The sequence below is a fragment of the Mercenaria mercenaria genome, chromosome 1 (genome assembly GCF_021730395.1).
Source record: "Mercenaria mercenaria strain notata chromosome 1, MADL_Memer_1, whole genome shotgun sequence".
NCBI lineage: Eukaryota > Metazoa > Mollusca > Bivalvia > Venerida > Veneridae > Mercenaria > Mercenaria mercenaria.
This window is the reverse complement of record NC_069361.1, coordinates 88,851,307-88,876,922: the sequence shown is the minus strand read 5'-3', so window position 1 is coordinate 88,876,922 and position 25,616 is coordinate 88,851,307. Positions and strand designations below refer to the sequence as shown.

General features: G+C 35.4%; 1 protein-coding gene and 5 non-coding genes across 7 annotated transcripts; 1 reads left to right on the top strand and 5 right to left on the bottom strand.

Annotated features, from left to right (window-relative positions):
- Positions 1-773: 773 nt before the first annotated feature.
- Positions 774-845, bottom strand: Trnah-gug (transfer RNA histidin (anticodon GUG)). Its single transcript has one exon. It is a non-coding gene; the product is annotated as a tRNA-His (tRNA).
- A 1,000-nt stretch (positions 846-1,845) lies between these two features.
- Trnah-gug (transfer RNA histidin (anticodon GUG)) lies at positions 1,846-1,917 on the bottom strand. Its single transcript has one exon. It is a non-coding gene; the product is annotated as a tRNA-His (tRNA).
- A 973-nt stretch (positions 1,918-2,890) lies between these two features.
- Positions 2,891-2,962, bottom strand: Trnah-gug (transfer RNA histidin (anticodon GUG)). Its single transcript has one exon. It is a non-coding gene; the product is annotated as a tRNA-His (tRNA).
- A 1,007-nt stretch (positions 2,963-3,969) lies between these two features.
- Trnah-gug (transfer RNA histidin (anticodon GUG)) lies at positions 3,970-4,041 on the bottom strand. Its single transcript has one exon. It is a non-coding gene; the product is annotated as a tRNA-His (tRNA).
- A 1,006-nt stretch (positions 4,042-5,047) lies between these two features.
- On the bottom strand, positions 5,048-5,119 carry Trnah-gug (transfer RNA histidin (anticodon GUG)). The gene has a single exon. It is a non-coding gene; the product is annotated as a tRNA-His (tRNA).
- A 2,903-nt stretch (positions 5,120-8,022) lies between these two features.
- Positions 8,023-24,012, top strand: LOC123531206 (sorbitol dehydrogenase-like). 2 transcript variants are annotated; one of them, XM_045312002.2, is made up of 9 exons: positions 8,023-8,110; positions 11,310-11,343; positions 13,162-13,326; positions 13,783-13,942; positions 14,648-14,766; positions 15,535-15,600; positions 17,988-18,163; positions 18,614-18,767; positions 23,689-24,012. In XM_045312002.2, exons 1-9 carry the CDS (start codon positions 8,054-8,056, stop codon positions 23,808-23,810), a joined length of 1,053 nt encoding a protein of 350 aa, XP_045167937.2. In that variant the 5' UTR covers positions 8,023-8,053; the 3' UTR covers positions 23,811-24,012. The 2 variants fall into 2 exon arrangements, with proteins under 2 accessions (XP_045167937.2, XP_045167944.2); XM_045312009.2 differs by lacking the exon at positions 8,023-8,110 and adding an exon at positions 10,913-11,100.
- Positions 24,013-25,616: the final 1,604 nt, after the last annotated feature.

Sequence of the window (25,616 nt, the reverse complement as noted above, 5' to 3'; positions counted from 1 at the left end):
AATTCCGATATGAAATTTAAGTAAAGCACTTAGTATTGTTTTCAAGCAACGTCTGCTCTAACTTTCCGTTACAGTTTCTTTTTTTGTTGGCCTACTTTGCTATGCATGGTTCTATGGCTGTGTTTGGGAATGCTCTGTGCTTCCGGATTATCTACCCTTACATTTTATTTCTTGGAGGATTTTTTTTATATAAGAATGACATGATATGTAATTATAAAACGGTCTTAAAGAAGGTGACTACACAATAACAAACTATTTATTATGCAAAGTATTGCATTTATATTATACAAGAGCAGATTTACATTTTACTTGTTGATCATATTTGTCATGGAGTATGTCATTCATATCGTATCAGAATAAAACGGTCCCGTAGACAGCGCACAGCTACGAGGGCGAAATTTAGTTGTGTTTTGTTTTGGTTTATTTATAAGTAAAGAGAAGATTTGTACTTACTTACACTCGTCCAGTGATTTTAGCTAAATGAAACTATAGACGGTACACATCTTACTGATGAAAATATCTCATATAATCCTATAGTAACAGCGGTAATATTCTCACTGAATGATTGGAAAGTAAAAGTATTGTTCTTATTCATATTAGGGAACAAAACAGCTTTCGTTTTACAAAAAAAATAATTTCTCAGGAATGCCGAAACTGCGACAATCTGTAACCACGTTGTAAAATATAAATCGCAGTTAAAATTCGCTATCTGTTTGTGTACAAAACAGAACAAAAATGTGCTCAGCAGTGTCGAGACTGAACGATCACAGGCATGCCGTGACCAGGATTCGAACCTGGGTTGTCGCGGCCACAACGCGAAGTACTAACCACTATACGATCACGGCTAAGCGCACTGAGCTGAGGTCGAATGATTTTTACCACACACAAATAGTGATAAGCACTTTGTGTGTTTTGTATTGTGGTTTATCGAACCATACTGGTAAAGTATGTTTAATTATAGTGTATTCTTCATTGCAGAGGGATTCAAATTTCCTTGATATACTAATTTTCAGAGCCACATTCTCTTGTTTTCTGGACGTCGCACGTGTTTTTCAAATAGATGGAAAATTTCGATATGAATTTTGAGTAAAGTACCGTCTGCTATAATATTCCGTTACAGTTTCTATTTGTTGTTGGCCTACTTTGCTATGCATGGCTCTATGGCTGTGTTTGGGAATGCTCTGTGCTTCCGGATTATCTACCCTTACATTTTATTTCTTGGAGGATTTGTTTTATATAAGAATGGCATGATATGTAATTATAAAACGGTCTAAAAGAAGGTGTTTGTAATAATAAAACTACACAATAACAAACTATTTGTTATGCAAAGTATTGCATTTATATTATACAAGAGCAGATTTACATTTTACTTGTTGACCATATTTGTCATGCAGTATGTCATTCATATCGTATCAGAATAAAATGGTCCTGTAGACAGCGCACAGCTACAAGGGCGAAATTTAGTTTGTGTGTGTGTGTGTGTTTTTTTTTATAAGTAGAAAGAAGGCATGTACTTACTTACACTCGTCCAGTGATTTTAGCTAAATGAAACTATAGACGGTACACATCTTACTGATGAAAATATCTCATATAATCCTATAGTAACAGCGGAAATATTCTCACTGAATGATTGGAAAGTAAAAGTATAGTTCTTATTCCTGTTAGGGAACAAAACAGCTTTCATTTTAACGTGAAAAGAAAATAATTGCTCAGGAATTCCGAAACAGTAACAATCTGTAATCACGTTCTTAAATATAAATTATAGTTAAAATTCACTATCTGTTTGTGTACAAAACAGAACAAAAAATATGCTCAGCAGTGCCGAGACTGCGACGGTCACAGGCATGCCGTGACCAGGATTCGAACCTGGGTTGTCGCGGCCACAACGCGAAGTACTAACCACTATACGATCACGGCTAAGCGCACTGAGCTGATGTCGAATGATTTTTACCGCACACAAATAGTGATAAGCACTTTGTGTGTTTTGAAGTGTGGTTCATCGAACCGCACTGGTAAAGTATGTTTAATTATAGTGTATTCTTCATTGCAAAGGGATTCAAAGTTCCTTCTTGTTTTCTGAACGCCGTGTTTTTCAAATACATGGAAAATTCCGATATGAATTTTTAGTAAAGTATTGTTTCGGAGCAACTGTCTGCTATAATTTTCTGTTACAGTTTCTTTTTGTTGCTGACCTACTTTGCTATGCATGTCTCTATGGCTGTCTTTGGGGATGCTCTGTGCTTCCGGATAAGCTACCTTTACATTTTTTTTTCTTGGAGGGTTTTTTTTTTATATAAGAATGACATGATATGTAATTATAAAACGGTCTTAAAGAAGGTGATTGTAATAATAACACTACACAATAACAAACTATTTATTATGCAAAGTATTGCATTTGTATTATACAAGAGCAGATTTACATTTTACTTGTTGACCATATTTGTCATGCAGTATGTCATTCATATCGTATCAGAATAAAATGGTCCTGTAGACAGCGCACAGCTACAAGGGCGAAATTTAGTTTGTGTGTGTGTTTTTTTATAAGTAAAGAGAAGACATGTACTTACTTACACTCGTCCAGTGATTTTAGCTAAATGAAACTATAGCCGGTACACATCTTACTGATGAAAATATCTCATATAATCCTATAGTAACAGCGGAAATATTCTCACTGAATGATTGGAAAGTAAAAGTATAGTTCTTATTCCTATTAGGGAACAAAACAGCTTTCATTTTAACGTGAAAAGAAAATAATTGCTCAGGAATTCCGAAACAGTAACAATCTGTAATCACGTTCTTAAATATAAATCGTAATTAAAATTCACTATCTGTGTACAAAACAGAACAAAAAATGTCCTCAGCAGTGCCGAGACTGCGACGATCTCAGGCATGCCGTGACCAGGATTCGAACCTGGGTTGTCGCGGCCACAACGCGAAGTACTAACCACTATACGATCACGGCTAAGCGCATTGAACTGATGTCTAACGATTTTTACCACACACAAATAGTGATAAGCACTTTGTGTGTTTTGTAGTGTGGTTTATCGAACCGCACTGGTAAAGTATGTTTAATTATAGTGTATTCTTCATTGCAAAGGGATTCAACGTTCCTTGATATACTAATTTTCAGAGCCACATTCTCTTGTTTTCTGGACGTTGTGTTTTCAAAATACATGTACATGGAAAATTTCGATATGAATTTTCAGTAAAGTATTGTTTTGAAGCAATTGTCTGCTATAATTTTCCGTTACAGTTTCTTTTTGTTGCTGACCTACTTTGCGATGCATGGCTCTATGGCTATGTTTGGGGATGCTCTGTGCTTCCGGATAAGCTACCCTTACATTTTATTTCTTGGAGGATTTTTTTTTATAAGAATGATATGGTATGTAATTATAAAACGGTCTTAAAGAAGGTGTTTGTAATAATAAAACTACACAATAACAAACTATTTATTATGCAAAGTATTGCATTTATATGATACCAGAACAGATTTACATTTTACTTGTTGACCATATTTGTCATGCAGTATGTCATTCATATCGTATCAGAATAAAATGGTCCTGTAGACAGCGCATGTAGCTACAAGGGCGAAATTTAGTTCGTGTTTTGTTTTGGTTCATTTGTAAGTAAAGAGAAGATTTGTACTTACTTACACTCGTCCAGTGATTTTAGCTAAATGAAACTATAGACGGTACACATCTTACTCATGAAAATATCTCATATAATCCTATAGTAACAGCGGTAATATTCTCACTGAATGATTGGAAAGTAAAAGTATAGTTCTTATTCCTATTAGGGAACAAAACAGCTTTCGTTTTACAAAAAATAATTTCTCAGGAATTCCGAAACAGTGACAATCTGTAACCAAGTTGTAAAATATAAATCGTAGTTAAAATTCGCTATCTGTCCGTGTACAAAACAAAACAAAAAATGTGCTCAGCGGTGCCGAGACTGCGACGATCACAGACATGCCGTGACCAGGATTCGAACCTGGGTTGTCGCGGCCACAACGCGAAGTACTAACCACTATACGATCACGGCTAAGCGCACTGAGCTGATGTCGAATGATTTTTACCACACACAAATAGTGATAAGCACTTTGTGTGTTTTGAAGTGTGGTTCATCGAACCGCACTGGTAAAGTATGTTTAATTATAGTGTATCCTTCATTGCAAAGGGATTCAACGTTCCTTGATATACTAATTTTCAGAGCCACATTCTCTTATTTTCTGGACGTTGTGTTTTCAAAATACATGTACATGGAAAATTTCGATATGAATTTTCAGTAAAGTATTGTTTTGAAGCAATTGTCTGCTATAATTTTCCGTTACAGTTTCTTTTTGTTGCTGACCTACTTTGCGATGCATGGCTCTATGGCTATGTTTGGGGATGCTCTGTGCTTCCGGATAAGCTACCCTTACATTTTATTTCTTGGAGGATTTTTTTTATAAGAATGATATGGTATGTAATTATAAAACGGTCTTAAAGAAGGTGTTTGTAATAATAAAACTACACAATAACAAACTATTTATTATGCAAAGTATTGCATTTATATGATACCAGAACAGATTTACATTTTACTTGTTGACCATATTTGTCATGCAGTATGTCATTCATATCGTATCAGAATAAAATGGTCCTGTAGACAGCGCATGTAGCTACAAGGGCGAAATTTAGTTCGTGTTTTGTTTTGGTTCATTTGTAAGTAAAGAGAAGACTTGTACTTACTTACACTCGTCCAGTGATTTTAGCTAAATGAAACTATAGACGGTACACATCTTACTCATGAAAATATCTCATATAATCCTATAGTAACAGCGGAAATATTCTCACTGAATGATTGGAAAGTAAAAGTATAGTTCTTATTCCTATTAGGGAACAAAACAGCTTTCGTTTTACAAAAAATAATTTCTCAGGAATTCCGAAACAGTGACAATCTGTAACCAAGTTGTAAAATATAAATCGTAGTTAAAATTCGCTATCTGTCTGTGTACAAAACAAAACAAAAAATGTGCTCAGCAGTGCCGAGACTGCGACGATCACAGGCATGCCGTGACCAGGATTCGAACCTGGGTTGTCGCGGCCACAACGCGAAGTACTAACCACTATACGATCACGGCTAAGCGCACTGAGCTGATGTCGAATGATTTTTACCACACACAAATAGTGATAAGCACTTTGTGTGTTTTGAAGTGAAGTATGTTTAATTATAGTGTATTCTTCATTGCAAAGGGATTCAACGTTCCTTGATATACTAATTTTCAGAGCCACATTCTCTTATTTTCTGGACGTTGTGTTTTCAAAATACATGTACATGGAAAATTTCGATATGAATTTTCAGTAAAGTATTGTTTTGAAGCAATTGTCTGCTATAATTTTCCGTTACAGTTTCTTTTTGTTGCTGACCTACTTTGCGATGCATGGCTCTATGGCTATGTTTGGGATGCTCTGTGCTTCCGGATAAGCTACCCTTACATTTTATTTCTTGGAGGATTTTTTTTTATAAGAATGATATGGTATGTAATTATAAAACGGTCTTAAAGACTTCATTGCAAAGGGATTCAACGTTCCTTGATATACTAATTTTCAGAGCCACATTCTCTTATTTTCTGGACGTTGTGTTTTCAAAATACATGTACATGGAAAATTTCGATATGAATTTTCAGTAAAGTATTGTTTTGAAGCAATTGTCTGCTATAATTTTCCGTTACAGTTTCTTTTTGTTGCTGACCTACTTTGCGATGCATGGCTCTATGGCTATGTTTGGGGATGCTCTGTGCTTCCGGATAAGCTACCCTTACATTTTATTTCTTGGAGGATTTTTTTTTATAAGAATGATATGGTATGTAATTATAAAACGGTCTTAAAGAAGGTGTTTGTAATAATAAAACTACACAATAACAAACTATTTATTATGCAAAGTATTGCATTTATATGATACCAGAACAGATTTACATTTTACTTGTTGACCATATTTGTCATGCAGTATGTCATTCATATCGTATCAGAATAAAATGGTCCTGTAGACAGCGCATATGTAGCTACAAGGGCGAAATTTAGTTCGTGTTTTGTTTTGGTTCATTTGTAAGTAAAGAGAAGACTTGTACTTACTTACACTCGTCCAGTGATTTTAGCTAAATGAAACTATAGACGGTACACATCTTACTCATGAAAATATCTCATATAATCCTATAGTAACAGCGGAAATATTCTCACTGAATGATTGGAAAGTAAAAGTATAGTTCTTATTCCTATTAGGGAACAAAACAGCTTTCGTTTTACAAAAAATAATTTCTCAGGAATTCCGAAACAGTGACAATCTGTAACCAAGTTGTAAAATATAAATCGTAGTTAAAATTCGCTATCTGTCTGTGTACAAAACAAAACAAAAAATGTGCTCAGCAGTGCCGAGACTGCGACGATCACAGGCATGCCGTGACCAGGATTCGAACCTGGGTTGTCGCGGCCACAACGCGAAGTACTAACCACTATACGATCTGATTTCGAATGATTTTTACCACACACAAATAGTGATAAGCACTTTGTGTGTTTTGAAGTGTGGTTCATCGAACCGCACTGGTAAAGTATGTTTAATTCTAGTGTATTCTTCATTGCAAAGGGATTCAAAGTTCCTTGATATACAAATTTTCAGAGCCACATTCTCTTGTTTTCTGGACGTCGCACGTGTTTTTCAAATACATGGAAAATTTCGATATGAATTTTCAGTAAAGTATTGTTTTTAAGCAACCGTCTGCTATAATTTTCTGTTACAGTTTCTTTTTGTTGCTGGCTTATTTTGCTATGCATGGCTTTATGGCTGTGTTTGGGGATGCTCTGTGCTTCCGGATTATCTACCCTTTACATATTATTTCTTGGAGGATTTGTTTTATATAAGGATGACATGATATGTAATTATAAAACGGTCTTAAAGAAGGTGTTTGTAATAATAAAACTACACAATAACAAACTATTTATTATGCAAAGTATTGCATTTATATTATACAAGAGCAGATTTACATTTTACTTGTTGATCATATTTGTCATGCAGTATGTCATTCATATCGTATCAGAATAAAATGGTCCTGTAGACAGCGCACAGCTACAAGGGCAAAATTTAGTTTGTGTTTTGTTTTGGTTTATTTATAAGTAAAGAGAAGACATGTACTTACTTACACTCGTCCAGTGATTTTAGCTAAATGAAACTATAGACGGTACACATCTTACTCATGAAAATATCTCATATAATCCTATAATAACAGCGGTAATACACAAATGTATTCTCACTAAATGATTGGAAAGTAATAGTAGAGTTCTTATTCCTGTTAGGGAAAAAACCAGCTTTCATTTTGCAAAGGAAATAATTGCTCAGGAATGCCGAAACAGTGACAATCTGTAACCACGTTCTTAAATATAAATCGTAGTTAAAATTCACGGTCTGTTTGTGTACAAAACAGAACAAAAATGTGCTCAGCAGTGCCGATACTGCGACGATCACAGGCATGCCGTGACCAGGATTTGAACCTGGGTTGTCGCGGCCACATCGCGAAGTACTAACCACTATACGATCACGGCTAAGCGTACTGTGCTGATTTCTTCCACACACAAATAGTGATAAGCACTTTGTGTGTTTTGGAACCGCACTAGTAAAGTATGTTTAAGTATTGAGTAACGGGAATAAGCATAGGTTACAAGTAATAGTTGTTGTTGATATTTTGTCGGTTCTAGCGTGCACTTCTTTTAGTAAGTTTCTAAATATAGAAATCTACATCAGAACGGTTATAAGGACTTGAATACTTTTGCTTTTACTAAAAGTAAGCATATGTTACAGTTAATAGGTGTTCTAGATAATTGTTAGTTATTGTGTGTACTTCATTTAGTGCAAACGGGATTCAAAGTTCCTTGTCAGATCCACCTTCTTTTGTTTTCTTGACGTCGTGATTTTCAAATACATGGAAAATACCGACATGAATTTCAGTTAAGTATTGTTTAGAAGAAACTGTCTGCTTTAATTTTCCGTTACAGATTCTTTGTGTTGCTGGCCTACTTTGCGATGCATGGCTCTATGGCTGTGTTTGGAGATGCTATGTGGCTCAATGACTCGGGTCGCCTCGGTCTGAGAAGTGTTTTCATTTTGATTCTCTTGCCAGAAGATATAAGTATCTTTGTTGAAACATATCGGATAGAAGTTGTCCTCGTTCTCATTCATTTACTATATTAACAAATGTTTTGTATTTTTATTGTATATAGGTAACGCATAATAGTGGAAATGTTACAATCAGTGGACTGACAGAAAATGTTCACTGTTATACCCCAGTCACAATACTGCGTGGATAGCTACGTCTAGCAACGGATAGAAACGCAGTAATCCGTATCGATCTGTACCTGAGCCGTACGGATTGATACGGATTGGTACGGATTGATACGGATTACTACTTTAAGGTACGGTTCAGATACGGATCGATACGGATTACTACGTTTCTATCCGTTGCTAACGTAGCTTACCACGCCGTATGTGTGACTGGGGTATTACCCTATAGCTCTTGACATGGCTGCTTCAGGTAAATCAAAGAGAAGCGGTAAATGCTCACTGTTACCCTATAGCTCTAGACGTGGATGCTTCATGTAAATCAAAGAGTAGCGGTAAATGCTCATGGTTACTCTATAGTTCTTGATATGGTTGTTTCGGGTAAATCAAACTCATGATATACAAAATCCACACTCGTGCATTTAAAAAAAAGGAAGAAAAAAATCATGTTAACACTTATTGAAGTCGAGTATAAACTTTCAAACCAACATTTCTGAAATCGGTAACGACTTTTATTCTTATCAGAAAAGAACAGAACAGACTTTTATTAAGACTTATACATAAGTACATCGTCTAAACACATCTTTAAACATTTTTAACATGTCACGTGTATATACATGGTAATAGAGTAACATACAAATGAAACATTTGGTCATATGAATGAGGAAATATCAACATGTACATACTTATAATAATAATATGTAACTAGAAGTATATGATATGCTAACGGAGGATGAACATATTAAGCAGGATTGTTTAAAAAAGCATTACGAATACATAATCCTTGACATAATTGCACAGTTTTATCAATTCAAATTTATTATCAATTTTAAAGATAGAAAAATGCTAGGATAATCCTTATATAAGTTAAACAATGTATCAACTTCGATAAAATATTTGGTTTGTGCGAAACAACAATGTTTTATACTTGCAAAAAACTTTACAAGTAATGTTTATTATGATTACGTTCGTAATTTAACATAAACTGTGTTTAATATCCAAAATACAACAAATTAAATCTGTTAGCATCTTTCAATTTAGAGTAAATACCAGCAATAATAAACATTGATACGGATTAAGATACATACGATTCATTCGAATTTTTGGCGACAAACTAGGTAGGGTCGCAATTGGGTTTTTTATATATGCACATCATTTCAACGCTGTATAACGATAATATTATTAATCTGGTATTACACATTTATTATATTATCAGTATTTACATAACTCGGTTTGTAATAGAGTAACTCTACGGAAGCGTTCAGTACAGAGGAGTGCCTCATTAGGGTAAAGATAAGCTCTAAACGTCTAGATACATTTCTAATGTCACAGAAGTTTTATGGACAGTTGCAATGAAATACAGCTTCGGTAATCATACTCAGCCCAGTGTGAAGCTTAAAATAATATTCTTTGAAAGAACGGAATTCAAGTTGAAACGTTTGTGGTATTTGAACACAGTGAAAAGGTTGAAATATAATAATAACGCTTAATGTATTTTTGTCTATTTTTTTTCGTTGGAGCGTTATTTCAACTCAATATCATAAACTAATTCAGGAATTTCGCTAAGCAGTCACTGTCACTGAGCACTTCTTGTAATATCAGGTCAGCGTTTTTTTAAGGATGTACGAATGACTTTTTTTTTCAGCGGATAGCCTATCCGCCATATTGAAAAATGTTTTTTCTTTTAAATTAAATATTTCTCCCTAACAAAACTAATGCAAAAAATAAATGCTTAATCATCAAAATATGGCTAATAGGGTATTGTAATTGCTATAGAAATTATTTACAATTTATAAATGCTTTTTAACTTCAACTATAGCATGTAACCATTCATGTGCGAGATCAAATAAATTAACAAGAATTACGACTGATGGAGTTTAACAAAATAATTTAACCCTAATACATGTATTGTAAATAGTTAAATGTGCACTTACGCAATTAATCTCACAATTGCAGCAAACAATTTATGGTTGAAAAGTTATAAATCTGTCGGATCTAAAGGCGACGTGCATAATCGTGAAATATGTCGCATCTGGTAATTATAAGCATATATTGTTTTTAGTAATTAAATCCTTTTGGTACGGAACCCGATTTGTGTCGAATGGATACATATTGTTTCGTAATTTTACGAGAAAACTTTATCGTTATTACGAAAAAATATCTCGTTATCACATATAAAGCTCTCGTAATAACGAGATAATTATCTCGAAAGAACGAGGAAAGATCTTGACATAAAATGAGAACAGATCTTGTTAATATGAAAAAAAAAATCAAATATCTACGCGAAAGATGTCGTAATTATGTGAAACAGACGTCGTAATGGCGTTCCGCCACACGTCTCCCATACAAATGTCGCCTCGCCCAATGTTGCCCCGCCGAACGTCGCCCCGTCAAACGCGCCCCCGACCCCAGCCCAAAAAAAAAAATGTCACCTTTCTAAACGTCATCCCGTCGAACGTCCGCCAAACCCTCTCTGCCAAATGTGGCATTGACCTTTCAGGAAGAGATCTTGTGTTTGTTCGCAACAATCTATCTCACTAAAGCAAGCATGAAATACAGTTTGGCGGGGCAAAGTTCGGTGGGGCGACGTTTTGTCGTGTCTCTGCGACAGAACGAAATAACGAAATGGCAGAAATCAGCCACCATACTAGTACAAGGTTGTTTTATGGTCTATTTATTTTTAGATGTATATTAAGTAAGATTCGTAATAAGTAGTGACTGCTGTGTATTTTGGAAATAAAAATGGCCGATGGAAATTTGACAGCCATACTTTATAAAAAGAAAGATCTACGTTTGGTAAGAAATTTCTTCACACATCTAGAGTCATAGTCTTTTATTTAATTATTTAATCGTAAATCAGACTTGTAAATCGAAATGTTTCAATTAATTCAAGTTTGAGCTCGGCAAAAATTTATGTATAAAAATAAGTTAACTCTCAAAACAAAATAAATGAATTTTCAGTTTGTATTTTAATTATATAAATGCATATATCTTTATATCTTTAGGAAAGTCTCCACATTCCCGAACCAGGACCAGGGCGTAAGATTTTTTTGTTCATGTTTTTCCCTGATTTTATAATGATAAATTTATCATAGTTATATTTATGACTAACAGAGGGAAATGTTTCAACATCATACCTTCCCCTCTAAACTATGGAAAATATATTATTATCGTGACTAATTCTGAAAGGCTAGCGTTACATGCTGGTGGTGGAATCTGGCTCATTCTCAACAAGAATTCAGTGCCTTTCCGTCGTAAAGGCTCTAGGACAAGAAAAATAATATATAAATCTCTGATCCTGCACGGTAATAGAGGCATAATTGTGTCACGTCATGCCCAAAAGCATATTTTTTTTTTTAATTTTTAAACAGCTGTTAATGTTTACATCTTATAACATCAGTTTGAAATAAAAAGAAAAAAAACAATAAAGCATCATTTTCAACTGTTCACTTTTTCATGATTGAAAATGTTATCATTTAACAGTATCGAAAATACGCATTGAGGGTTGAAGAGAAAAGATTGCCATTACTTGTTTTTAAGTAATTCATTGAGTAACAACAGTTCGTCACATAGGCTACTCGCGTGATATGATATATGATAACCTAAATTGAATGAACCCTTTTTGTATTTCATTTAGGTAAGCTTTACATAATGTTGCATATATTCAACACGGCAACTGAAACTTGTCAGAATTTTACTGCATCGTTGAAACTTAAGCATTTTTACGGAAGAGCATTAGTGCAAGGACCGTTTTATTAATTAACTCGAAATTTCGTGGTACTAAGTCGAAATTTCGAGTTAGTAATAAGGGGCAATTTGAGTTAAGTAACTCGAAATTTCTAGTTGATAACACGAAATTTTGACTTCGTATCTTGTCCTTTTATCCGAAATATTTGAGCGTTTGTCCGTCTGTCAAAGGCCGAAAATGTAATGGACGACTTCTGACTCTTAGAAGTGGAATCATCTATCTACACATCCAAATATTTTACCCAACATGATGCGACTTAAACATAATACTCTCATATATCAATGTATGACATACTCCATAGCATCTAGAGCTACTCCAGATTTCAAACTGTATCCAGGATATTTACCTACAATTACATGTATAGTATGTTTAGGTGGTAGGGGCTCGAACTAGGTCGAAAACCTTCTAGATATGGTCAAAAGATTGAACTTGATATTCTAAGTTTGAATATTTCCCGGTCACATTCTATGACGTCTCCTCAAAATCTAGATCTATCCAGGTACTCAATCTTGGTCAGACTCATTACTACACGTTCATGTAGGGTATGTCTATATTTCCTTGCCTTATAGGCTCAAACTAGGTCGAAACCCTTCCAGACTTAATAAATATCGTTTAGACAGAAATGTTTTTATGAACAAACGTTGCCCATTCATCTTAATCATATGACCTTATAGGGCAACCCGATGGATACACCAGGTATCTTATCTTGGCCAGAACCTATACATCAACGTAAACTATTGTAGTTAGTAGCTCGAAATTTTGAGATACGTAACTCGAAATTTCGAGATATTAACTCGAAATTTTGACTTAGTTACTCAAAATTCCGAGCTAATAAATAACATACACCTAGCTTTTGTGCTTTGTCGTACATTTGACAGTACGGTTGCGAGAGAATTAAAGAACGGATGCCATCTTGGATTTTTTGACCTGCACGAAATATTTGATGTTTATGCCTAAAAGTATGTTTAACTTCAGACATGTCTAAACACTTTTGAATTAGCATGTTTTGTTACATTTTGTGGCCAGATACTTCCAAAACTGTCATTTATTGTGGCTCTGCTGCTCTACCGTTTTATTTAGCTAATCGATGTTTTATTTTTTTCACACAGAGGTTCAAGTGTGTATACAGCATGTCGGTATTTGTGGTACAGATCTCCATGTATATGAACATGGGGGTTTTGGAGACATAGACTTCAAAGAACCAGTAGGCATAGGACACGAATCAGCCGGAGTGGTCAGCAAGCTAGGAGAAGGGGTAACCTCGCTTAAAATTGGTAAGCATTATCATTTTTCTTAAAGGCCAAAGACTTCAAGGAGTCGGGGCGGGGTGGAAGGGCATGAGAAGTATTTGCACATTACCTTACCCCCGGACAGTCTCAATCATACTGCGGATGCTATTGATTCACACTTGGTTTCGTTGCCGGTGCTAAAGGCATGGTGGGTATTGCACATTGCGTTGTCTCATAAACAGACTCACTCTTGCCGAGTTCATTCCATGCTTCTAGGTGAGTTCTTATAGACTTTTTCATACCTCTAAAGTATAAATGTATTAAGACAGGAGCATCAGTAAAGACAACTACTATTTTGAAATATAGACGCCGCTTTTCCATAAAGGATAAATAATCATAATGTAAGCAAGTCTTCAAACGCATAAATGCACAAGAACATTGCATCTCTTATAAACGTGTCTGCAGTTGACGTAATTTAACGTAACGTATTAAAACTTACAGGTGATAAAGTTGCACTGGAGTCTATATTTGGCTGCATGGCATGTTCTGATTGTAAGAAAGGAAACTACAATCTATGTGAAGATGCTAGAATGTGTGGTACACCGCAGACTTGGGGGTGTTTGACACGATACTACGTTCACAATGCTGCTGATTGTTATAAGTAAAGTTTTGTATTCTTGTTATTTCTAAAACGGGTATGCAGTCTAAATATAAACAAACAGAAAGTTATTCTAATAAATAGGGGAATATTGCTTTTTTTATGGGAAATTTAACACATTTCATTATTTTCACGACCTAATCTCACTTGACCTACTCGTCTTGTCAGTATGACTTTATCTTAAAGGTCGCTTACTTCGAATTGCTTGTTGCCGCTGTGAGTTCAAATTGAATTCAGAATGCCCCCTTGCTATAAAACCATGGTTGTTGGTCCTATGTAGATACCAACCCTCGCATCCATCCCCAGTAATGTCCAGATGATTACCGTTGGTCTTCTTCCACTATTGAAGCTGTTAACCTTTAGCCTTTTGGTGGCAAGTGATTCTGCCTTTGCGACCAGTGCAGACCAAGATCAGCCTGCACATCCTTGCAGTCTGATCATGGTCTGCACTGTTCGTTATTCAGCCAGTAAATTTTCAGTGAACACTCCTTCGGATAATAAATGGTACTGCCCAAATTGAATGATGGACAAATCCATTATAGAAATTTCGAAGGGTAAGGGTTAAATAGCAATATTACTTAAAATCTGGTATTACAAATAAAGACATATGCATTGAGTTTGGTACCACCGCATTCACATTTCTGTGAGTCAATAAACTGACCAAGGGTATGATGCAAACTGAACCTTCCGTTGTGATGACTGTTTTAGGCTACCAGATCACGTGAGTACCGAGGAAGGAGCTTTGATGGAACCTCTGAGCATTGCTATCCATTCCTGTCGCCGAGCTGGTGTGTGTCTAGGCAGTAAAGTCCTTGTTCTTGGTGACGGTAAGAAAACATCTTTCAAAGTGTTTTTATAAAAGAAAGGTTGAACTGAATTTCATTTTAACGAACTTAATTAATTCAGAGTGTCGATTTTGCTTGTATACACAATTGAGAAAATAAGCCTTGTATTGTTTAGGATAGTATGCAAATACTTTTCGACATATTTTGATAATAAAGTGAGTGAATGTAAAATACATGTTCTTATCTTTGATTCACTTAAGCTAATTTCGTTTCGACCTGTATGTGATGAAAATGCCACCTTTAGTTTAAATCACTCTCGAACCAGGCCCTATTTTCAGAAACCATTGATTTCTGTGTCAGCTGAGTTTGAGATTGAAATTTTGATAGGAAGTTTTACGAGAACTTAAAAATTAAATTCTAGTTGAAACTGACCATCAGTACTGAATAGCCTCTTGAAAATAATCATTAACTTAACATTTAATTTTACACGCGTAGTCAAATAAGTTTCATTTTCAGCTGAGGCTGAAAAGATTTCGTGAGCACAATGCCAGGTTTCATAGGTGTGCGTCTGAGCGTGCGTGTGCGTGTGTGTGGTGGTGGTGTGTGTGTGGGGTGTGGGGAAGGAAGTGAGAGCAGTTCTGGTGTCTTACGAGGAGGTGCGACGGTTACTTAAGCGAGCTTTGAAGCCACTGCTTTAATATTCATAAAAATATATATTGTTCATCTGTTTACAAAGAGAATATCTGATGGAATTCTAAACAGGTATAACGGAGCACGACTTTGAATAATTATATGAGTTTTTTACGTTAGGACCTCTTGGTGTCTTGACCGTTCTGACGGCAAAAGCGAGTGGCGCTACACAAGTCGGAATTACAGGTAATATGTTCTATCTACACGTTATGAATATCAGGGGTGTGGACGTATTTTGTATTTTGCTGTTTTTAGGTGAGAAAAATGCTGGTTGCAGTTCAAAATGGCGTAATTTGTTTACTTTTTGACCTAACAGAGGACACATTTTGCAGTGGTAAATGTGTTTATTATATACGAATTTTCAAACGATAACGCCCAGTTGGTGGCCATATAATTTATCTTCACTCGACTTTTGGTCTTACATGTTTATATTTGTTTGTTAAAAAGTTATTGAAGGTACAGTGCCAGTTTATAGTGACAACAAAATCGTAGCCGCGCATGAAAATGTAATTCCTGTACAAAACGAACTCTTTACGTGATGTTTATTGATTTGGCATATACATAAATTTATAGTATAATTTAAGATTTTTATCTGCTACTTCTAAAACCTCCCATTGCAAAAATATTTTGGTACAAGCAACATTTTGTTGTTTTATGTTGTATACACGACATTTTTGTTGTTTGAGTGTTCTACCGAGATGTCTTCTTGAAGATTTTCAATCCAATATAAAGATTGGCATTTAGTAATATTTAAAAGTGATATATAATACTTAATGTAATGTGGTTCTCACCGATACTAGTGAAAGCAACAAAATGACTAATCGATAAATATACAATAAAAAGGGTCATCAAAACGGTACCATGATCTTCAAAGATACATTCAGCTCTCGTGGATTTGAACCAGCGCCTCGTGTAATCCAGGACTTGCAGATCAAGTTTATGTTACAATAAATCTATAATACAACATATTCGAAATATGTTAACAGTGATTGTTTTGCACAGAGATGCAGGCCTATTATAAATTTTAACATAACTTTTTGCTAAACTAAGTAGCATAAACAATGTTTACATTTAGTTATAAACGGTATAAACAGTTTGTATAAGTTCTTTGTTACTTAGCAAAATTTAAAAGATATGTATAGATTCCTAGCTTTATATGATTTGTTTTCGACATTTAGCAAATGCTTTCATTTTTATACGCATGTGAAACCGAACGTATTATATCAACTGCGGTCAGCGGGCAGTGGACAGGCAGCTCCAACTTGGGTAGTCCTTAACCAATGTTCACAATACTTTGTCACAGTCTATTTGGGCATAATATCTCGGCCGAGTTCGATAACCAACCAGATTGTTCAAGATGATTCCTTCAAACTTATAGCTATAATTTCTCGATCAAGTTCGATAACCAACTGAATTGTCCTAAAGACTCTGGAGTTACGATCCGTGAATTACTAGAAATTGCAAAAATTGACAGTGTCCGCTCTCTAACATGAATATTTCGTATCCAGTGTGTTAACCATTTTTGGTCACAATGTTTATATAATATAATTCTCAGTTCGATTACCAGCCAGACATTCCCAGTAACGTTTAGTTATGGCCTTGGAATTATTTGAAATTGCAAAAATTCAGTGTTCACTAATAATTTTAGTAGTTTTTATCCATCATTCGCCGAACTTAGTTTGAATGTTTGCATATCATCTTGGTCAAGTTCAACAAGCAAATAGATAGTCTTTGTTATTCTGGGAGTATGGTTCTCGAATACGTCGAAATTGAAAACGTTGACAACTACTAGAAATCTGCTCAATCAGTAAAACACTAATTGTTAAAAGTCAAGAGTAATACATGTATATTATAAAGTGCATATATTGTGACAGTTTGTCATTCTTCTTAATAATGGTATATACAAATGTATCCACATAAAGAACACTTTAAAAGCAAAAGTAGTCTGCAAAAATAATGAAAACATCCCAGGTTTAAAAAGTGCAGTTATATAGCTATGGTAAAGGTAAAGGTAAATTTATTTTTTCTTTACCGTCGCTTAGTGAAACAAAACAAGCTCTATAGAACTTTTAAGCGACCCTATTTTAAGAACAGTTTAAAATCAATTTAACCTTACTCCAAGCTGTTTGCTGGTACCCATTTACAGCTAGGTCGACTGAGGTAATCGCGAAAACTTGAGTGCCTTCCCCAAGGACACAACGCAATGGAAGTAAACAGGAATCAAATTTGGGGACTTTACTCCCGCTTAAAGCGTCTGAGCCCACTCGACCAGTGCGTCCTAAGGGCTTTACTGTGGCTCTATAAATGCTGCAGCATTTAAGGTCACTTGTTCATAAACATTTAAGACACATAAAAGATACAGCTTGTTTTAGTTCTGCCAATGCCTTTCACCCCCGTATTCATAATATATCTCACCCCCGTATTCATAATATATCTGTAGGAACCACTGTCGTATTATAATGCTACAGATAAATTGCCTGACCGACAGTTTTGTTTGTGCGTGCATGCGTGCGTACGTGTGTTTATGTGTGTTCAGACACAGAAGGTAATACTGACAGGACTTGTTTTGACAGGTAAACATGAATTTCGTCTGAACATCGCTGAAACAGTTGGGGCAGATTTCGTGCTGAATGTTACATCAAAGGATCCAAAAGAAGTGGCTAAGATAGTTATTGATGCATTCGGTGGAAAACCTGAAATATCTATAGACAGCACTGGAGTGCAGAGCAGCATACAAACGGCTATATTTGTAAGTCACTGAGTAGATACTTCAAACAAGTAAACGTGAAACTGAAAGTAAATACATGTCGGATATCAACAAAGGTGAAGTTAAATGAAAGTCCAAAAGTTACTTAAATTACAACTAAATGCAGCGTAAAACAGACAATTTGTTGTATCTTTGGCCTTATATGTCACTAATACTCAGAATAGTTTTGTTGACATATCTAGGAATACTGATAATGAACGATGCCATTATCGAATTAAATCCGAACAACTAGACACTTCGGGATATTTTCGGATTAAATAATACAAGTTCCCGTTTGGGATCATTACTAGTGTTGATTGTTTACATTCAAGTTTATACGTCACTGAAAACACAATAATCGAAATCATTTATAAATACTTGCACATATTAAAATAAGTTACAAGCCGGATGCACCCTTATGTTTTGAATGGTAAAATATGATTTGGATTTTAGGCAACACGTAATGGAGGAAATGTGACAATAAGTGGGTTGAGGGAAAATGTCGTTTCGCTACCAATAGTAAATGCGGGCTTCAGGGAAGTTGACATTCGTGGAGTAGCGGTGAATGCTCACTGCTATCCTATAGCACGTGCTATGGTTGCTTCAGGTAAGGTAGCGTAATGGTTGCCATGTGTGGTCTGATATACACAGACTTAGTTGTCAGAAAACAAACTTTGTGCTGATTTTAGAATTGAAGCAAACAATTCATCATAATTATATTTTTGCGAGATGACCTCTCTGACAACTGACAGTTAAATGTAAAACTCTTCAATATGTGTGTCCTTCAGATATAGATCTATACACCTCTTTATTTTTTAGGGTGGAGGGGGGAGGGAGGGGTATAAGAGGAAAAATCACTCCAGCACAGTCTATGTCATATGGTGATTTTCCCTTTTTAATGGTGGAGGAAGACGCTCCGGACATTTTTCAGGCACGAGCGAGCTCCTTGGTAAATCCGCATACACCTCTCTCCCGCGCCACATGCCGGATAGTATCCTCATGTATCGACTCTAACTACACACTTCCTGTTTAGTTTAATATGCTGCTGTATTAGACAATACTCTTAGGGTATTCTATCATACGTTCGGACGATTGTCCTTGCAACTATAATTTCTGAATGTTGAATTCAAAGCAAATGTGTGGGTCATTTTAGGTTTAGGAGTTTATTATAAAAACACAGAAAAATATGGTAAGCAAACAACATTTTTAACAACAGTCTACCTGCCCATTTCATGTCCTACCGTACCGAATGACTTAATACTAGAAATATTCTCAAAAAGTTGTCCCCCTTTAAAATGAATTGTCATTTGTAAAGGTTGGCATATAGTACACTCAATACGTGCATACATCAATCACGGTGAGGATGCGTACACCGGATATTGCCATTTAGTGATAAGGTATTTTCCGAAAACGTGTTTATTTTTCGTCAACAAGGTAAGTAAAACACCTATTTACTATTGTATTATACTATTATAGAAGAAAAGAGCATTACATTTAATAACTAGATACTATGTATATGCTCTCACAAGCGTAAAATGAGTCAATCTTATGAAGGAACGCTAAAATTTGTGATAAAATGGCAACTTTATCATCTGATAAATGCAGGTCGGGGACACATTTCTCTCGATAGCGTCACTTATTGTCTTGTAATAAAAATTCTGAATCGTACGATTTATTTAGTTACATACAAAGAAAACATGTGGAAAATTTCAGCTTTGTAAATGTTCAAATGACGGAGAAATCGATAATAAATGAGCGTCGATGGTGTACTGTGTATTGTAAATATATGTACTGTGTATTGACCTGTATCACATTTTACTGTACTGTGTATTGTTTAAATTATCGCTGAGTTTTAAAGAATAAATCGTACAAAATGTACATTATCATTTCCTTTTCAAAGTACAAAACAGTAATTTGTTTAGCCCTGAAGATACGTGATGTTTTACGTTGATATTTATAGCGTTTACTCTGTCGTAATTCATGTAATAAGCTCTAAATGTAACCCACAGTCAAAATAGTGCAACAGTGGGCAATAGTTTTTGTTATGCTTACCAGTTGTAAATGTATATATATATTCTATTCTTCCATTGAGCATTGTTTAAGTTGATATTACACGAATTATCTAAAAAACAGTTAAAGGTATCTTTTAAAATTTTGCATTGGGATGCCACTAAGACTTATTCCCAATATCTTGCAGAAAGCCCGGCCCTACTAATAAATAGTATATTGTGATTTTTTTCGTTGCAGATTCAACTTGTTTATGTGTGTTTATGGCTGGCTCGACGAACGAATTTAAGGCCATTGTATGTCATTTTGTTGAACACCACCCAAATGACGTGAAGATTACACAGTACGCTAACGACCAAAACCACAAAAAAAGTAAATTACAAGATAGCACCAGACATTTGCGAGAAAAAGCAGAAAAAAATACTGTTGATTCAGAAAATATTAACATACATGTTTCAAAAAGGAACCTGCTTACAAAAGGAACCAGTTTGCAACAGAAAGAAACCTTTGATTTGGGCAAATGGTGAGGAGCCTGTACACTGACGGCAGTGGAAATGTATGCTACCTACCACGCCATCTAGCAGAACTCAACATTTACACAATGCTACCAGTACAAAAATATAATCTAGAGACCCATACACGACGTTATACATGGAACTTTCAATGTTACACAGAGTGCAATTCCATGGACAGACAAGGTTTTCGGAGAGTATTGTTATACAGTCTATGAAAAAATGTGACAAAATAGATGGATGAATAAATAGCCTTTAATCAGTTCGTTTGCCAAGAAAGTTTTCTTTAACTGATTTTATAGTTTCCTATATTTCTTGACGTCGCAAAATGTTTTCATCGACAGCTTGGTTAATATGAGGTATAGTGAAGACCTCAAGTTGTTTTGAAGAGCAGGCTTATAACTCTTCCAATGATTTTACAATTATACAACTGCCTGCATAACAGAGACCGCATTTCTGACGCTAAATTAAGAGGAAAGAGAAAAGCAAGACAGACGAATACTTATTGACATTAAAAGAAGCAGCTAGTAACTTCATAAATGTGATGAGTGTATATTACTTCCACATAAGACTAGGGATTGATACTGAAATAGGTTCTGTTGTGACAGATTTATTTTACCAAACATTATTTGACAAGCAATATTCTAAAAGCCATGTTTTACTTTGATAAAGAACAAATAGTCATGTACATTGAAATATTTATTAAACAAACACAAATTCATAAGATAGCAAAGATCATAATAAGATAGCAGAAGAACTCTATAAGATTTGTCTTTCGTTCCAATCCTTCCAACTGTACTTGTAATGTTAGTATAAAAATATAGTTATGTATATTGTTGGGAATAAATATGTTCAAACCAAAGATCATAAACATTTTTACATTCAACAGTTTGAATACATTTAAAAAAAATTGGAATGATCTTCAAGTCAGTTCCCGATCGTTTGTTAGAGTTCGAAGTTGACCTTGACAATAAATATACTATTTTGGTCAACAGGGAAGTTGATCACATAAAAGTGATAACGAACTGTTTGCATAGAAATGACATTTATCTTGCAAATTAAGTGTGCAAAATATATTTCAAGAAGAACACATGGCACTGTTTCCTCCTACCTTTAAAACAAAATTGCTCAGTGCATATGACACCCATTTTGTTTCGTATGAAGCAAGTGGTGAGCTAATTACCTCTCAGAACAATGCATTTAAAGCAATAAAAATAGCTTTGACTACATTATTTTAAGAAAATTTCATGTGAAACTAGTTCGAAGGTTCTTCGTCAAATGAGTCTAAGGTTATTGAGGAGAAACCACTTTAAAAGTTCAAAGCCCCTACGACCTTGACCTTTGAACTATCGACACCATAATCGATAAAGGTCGTCTACTGACCAAGGTTTATGTCTCTTTGTAGTATGAAGGCAAAAGGGTAACATATTTTCATGTTTGCTCTTCTTATAAGGTGAGACCTTTTCCACACTTATCGTCAATTGGGCCAATGGAATTACATGCCTTTTCTATCATATGACCATAAATGCTGAGAATATGCACGGTTTTCAATATCAATACTCAGTACACCAAACTGCAATACACAGTACAAATATTACTATGAAAAGTCAATACACAGTACACCACCGACGCTCATTTATCACCGATTTCTCCGTGATTTGAACATTTACAAAGCTAAAATTTTGCACATTTTTTCTTTGTATGTAACTAAATAAATCGTACGATTCAGATTTTCCCTACAATGCATACAGGTTATGGTATCGGGACATGTGTTTACGGCATGCATTTATCAAATGATAAACTTGTCATTTTATCACAAATTTTAGCATTTCTACTTAAGATTGACTCATTTTACGCTTGTGAGAGCATATACACAGTATCTAGTTATTAAATCTAATGCTCTTTTCTTCTGTAGTTGTATAATACAATAGTAAATCGGGGTTTTACTTACCTTGTTGACGAAAAATAATAACGTTTTCGTAAAATACCTTATCACTTAATGGCAATATCCGGTGTACGCATCCTCACCGTGTCAATAGAGGCGATTTAATGTTGACGCATTTGTAAAGCAACAGAAATAAACAATTGCTGAAATCTACGTTCTACCTAGTTATGTGGAACTTCAGCACTGGAACTTTATTGCAAATGCATCAAACAGAAGATATGTAACAGTTCTTTGAAAATAGTAAGTTTTTAAAGGCATTGAACTGTCCAAAAGTGTGAACCCTTTATGCAGTCCTTAAAATGACAATTGATTTGTAGAGTAGGCCTAATATACATGTTTTATATACTGTTCAATTTTCAGCTAAACAAGCTTTTCTTTTTGTGATATGAAATTTTCTGATTTTTTTCTGAGAATATATACCTGATATCATGTACACTAATTCTTTTAGAAAATTTGCCGTCTTTCAAGGAGCGCCCCTGTTCTGATACCATTGCTGTAATTCATTATTTATTAGTCCCCTACCGGTAGAACACCGAAGGTGACTATAAGAATGCCCTCCGTCCAAATCTGGATCCTGCGATAACTCAGTATAGTATTCAACCTAGCTTCATGAAACTTGGTATATGAATAGAAGGCAATATGTAGATTATGCACGTACATGACATATGCTTGTAGGCCAAATGTCAAGGTCATATCTAACGTCAAGTAAAATTGTTTCTGCTCCATAAGTTTTATTTGCATAGATTATCTTAGTGCTACACACAAACTGTTCCCCATGACGAGACAAGTGTCAGCGCATAATCTATGCTTTTCGGTTAAAGGTCAAGGTCATGTAAAAATTTGTTTCTACTCCATTACTTTTAATTGCATTGAAGATTTTTTTACTACACAGAAATGTTCTCCATGATTAGACTGTGTGTCGCGCACATGGCCCATGGTTGTCGGTCAAGGTCATTATTGAAGGTCAAGTAAAATTATTGTTTAACCGGTAGGGGACTTCTGTATTGCCACTTGTTGTTTTTATAGTTCACTTCTATTTCTCTATATATCTGTTTCAATTTCAGGTCAGGTTAACTTAAAGCCTTTGGTTACTCACGTGTTTGCCCTAGATCAGGTTAATGAGGCCTTTAAAAAAGCAGAGACTAAAGAATGCATGAAAGTGATGATCAAGTGTAGCAAGGATTAAGCCATGTTTGCGTGGCGAACAGAATTCTTCTTCGCATGAAGCTGAACCATGGCAAATGAATGAAAATATGTACCCGCATGGACCTGATGTATGACGAATGAATGAAAAACATTCTTATTTACAAAAATCCGAATCAAGAATATTTTATATGAAATCTATATAGGTACATTGTAATTTAGTATACAGGAAGGTTGTGCTTTAATTTCGTGTTCTTTTTTTCTATATGTTATCAGTTTTACACGTGTATATCAGTAACCTGTAAAACTATCCTGTAACATTATTTGAAAATATATCAGGGTTATTATCTGTCCAATTAAATAGCGCCGCAGTTACCCGTGCTTCCAACATAATTATATAATTACTACTGGAGCATGTTGCTGTGTCAATCACAAACTTATACTTGGCTGTTGTTAATAGATATATAACACACAAGAAAATAGCAATATCTATATGGTTTTAACCAAAGTTGTATTGAAGAAATCGTTGATACATTTATAAAATATATGTTTACATAATCAGATTGATATGGTGGAGGGATTGTACTGCTTTAAAACAGGTTCGGATATATATATTCAGTCATACCTTCGGCTGTTCAAGACAAGATGAACATGTATTCGACATTTGATAATATATATTGAATATAATAATTTTCTTAATTTATGCTGTTACAACTACCATTTTACATGCACATGTGCTAGAACTATTCCCCAACACGACCATTCCGTAACCATATACGGCTTTGAGAACTACACAGAAGCTTTTGTGTTTCCGTCCGCAGCACTGACAGCTACACGGAAATTTTTGTTTCCAACCACAGATCTGATAGCTACACAGAAACTTCTGTGTTTCCGTCCGCAGCCCTGACAGCTACACGGAAATTTGTTTCCAACCGCAGCTCTGATAGCTACACATAAACTTCTGTGTTTCCGTTAGCAGCCCTGACAACTACACGGAAATTTGTTTCCAACCGCAGCTCTGATAGCTACACAGAAACTTCTGTGATTCCGTTAGCAGCCCTGACAACTACACGGAAATTTATGTTTCCAACCGCAGCTCTGATAGCTACACAGAAACTTCTGTGTTTCCGTCCGCAGCCCTGACAACTACACGGAAAGTTGTTTCCAACCGCAGATCTGATAGCTACAGAGAAACTTCTGTGATTCCGAAAGCAGAATTGACAGCTACACGGAAATTTGTTTCCAATTACAGATCTGATAGCTACACAGAAACTTCTGTGATTCCGTTAGCAGCCCTGGCAACTACACGGAAAATTTGTGTTTCCAACCGCAGCTCTGATAGCTACACAGAAACTTCTGTGTTTCCGTCCGCATCCCTGACAACTACACGGAAACTTCTGTGTTTCCGTCCGCAGCCCTGACAACTACACGGAAATTTGTTTCCAACCGCAGTTCTGATAGCTACACATAAACTTCTGTGTTTCCGTCCGCAGCCCTGACAACTTCATGGAAATTTGTGTTCCCAACCGCAGCACTGATAGGTACACAGAAACTACTGTGTTTCGGCCCACAGCTCTGTTTGTAGTCTGGCTACCGACTAGATAAGGCTTTTAAAATTTTGTTTTCATTTCCCTTATATATTATGGCCGATCTCTCTTAGCCCTTTTACCGACCCAGGGTTTTGAGAAGAAAAGGGACATAATTATACAAAATATGAATAGCCTCAGGAGTTATCTTCTGTGAACAAAACACTGGGTCTGAACAAAGACTGTTCTGTCAGCTACACAGAAACTTCTGTGTTTCCGTCCGCAGCTCTGATAACTACACAGAAACCACTGTGGTTCGGTCC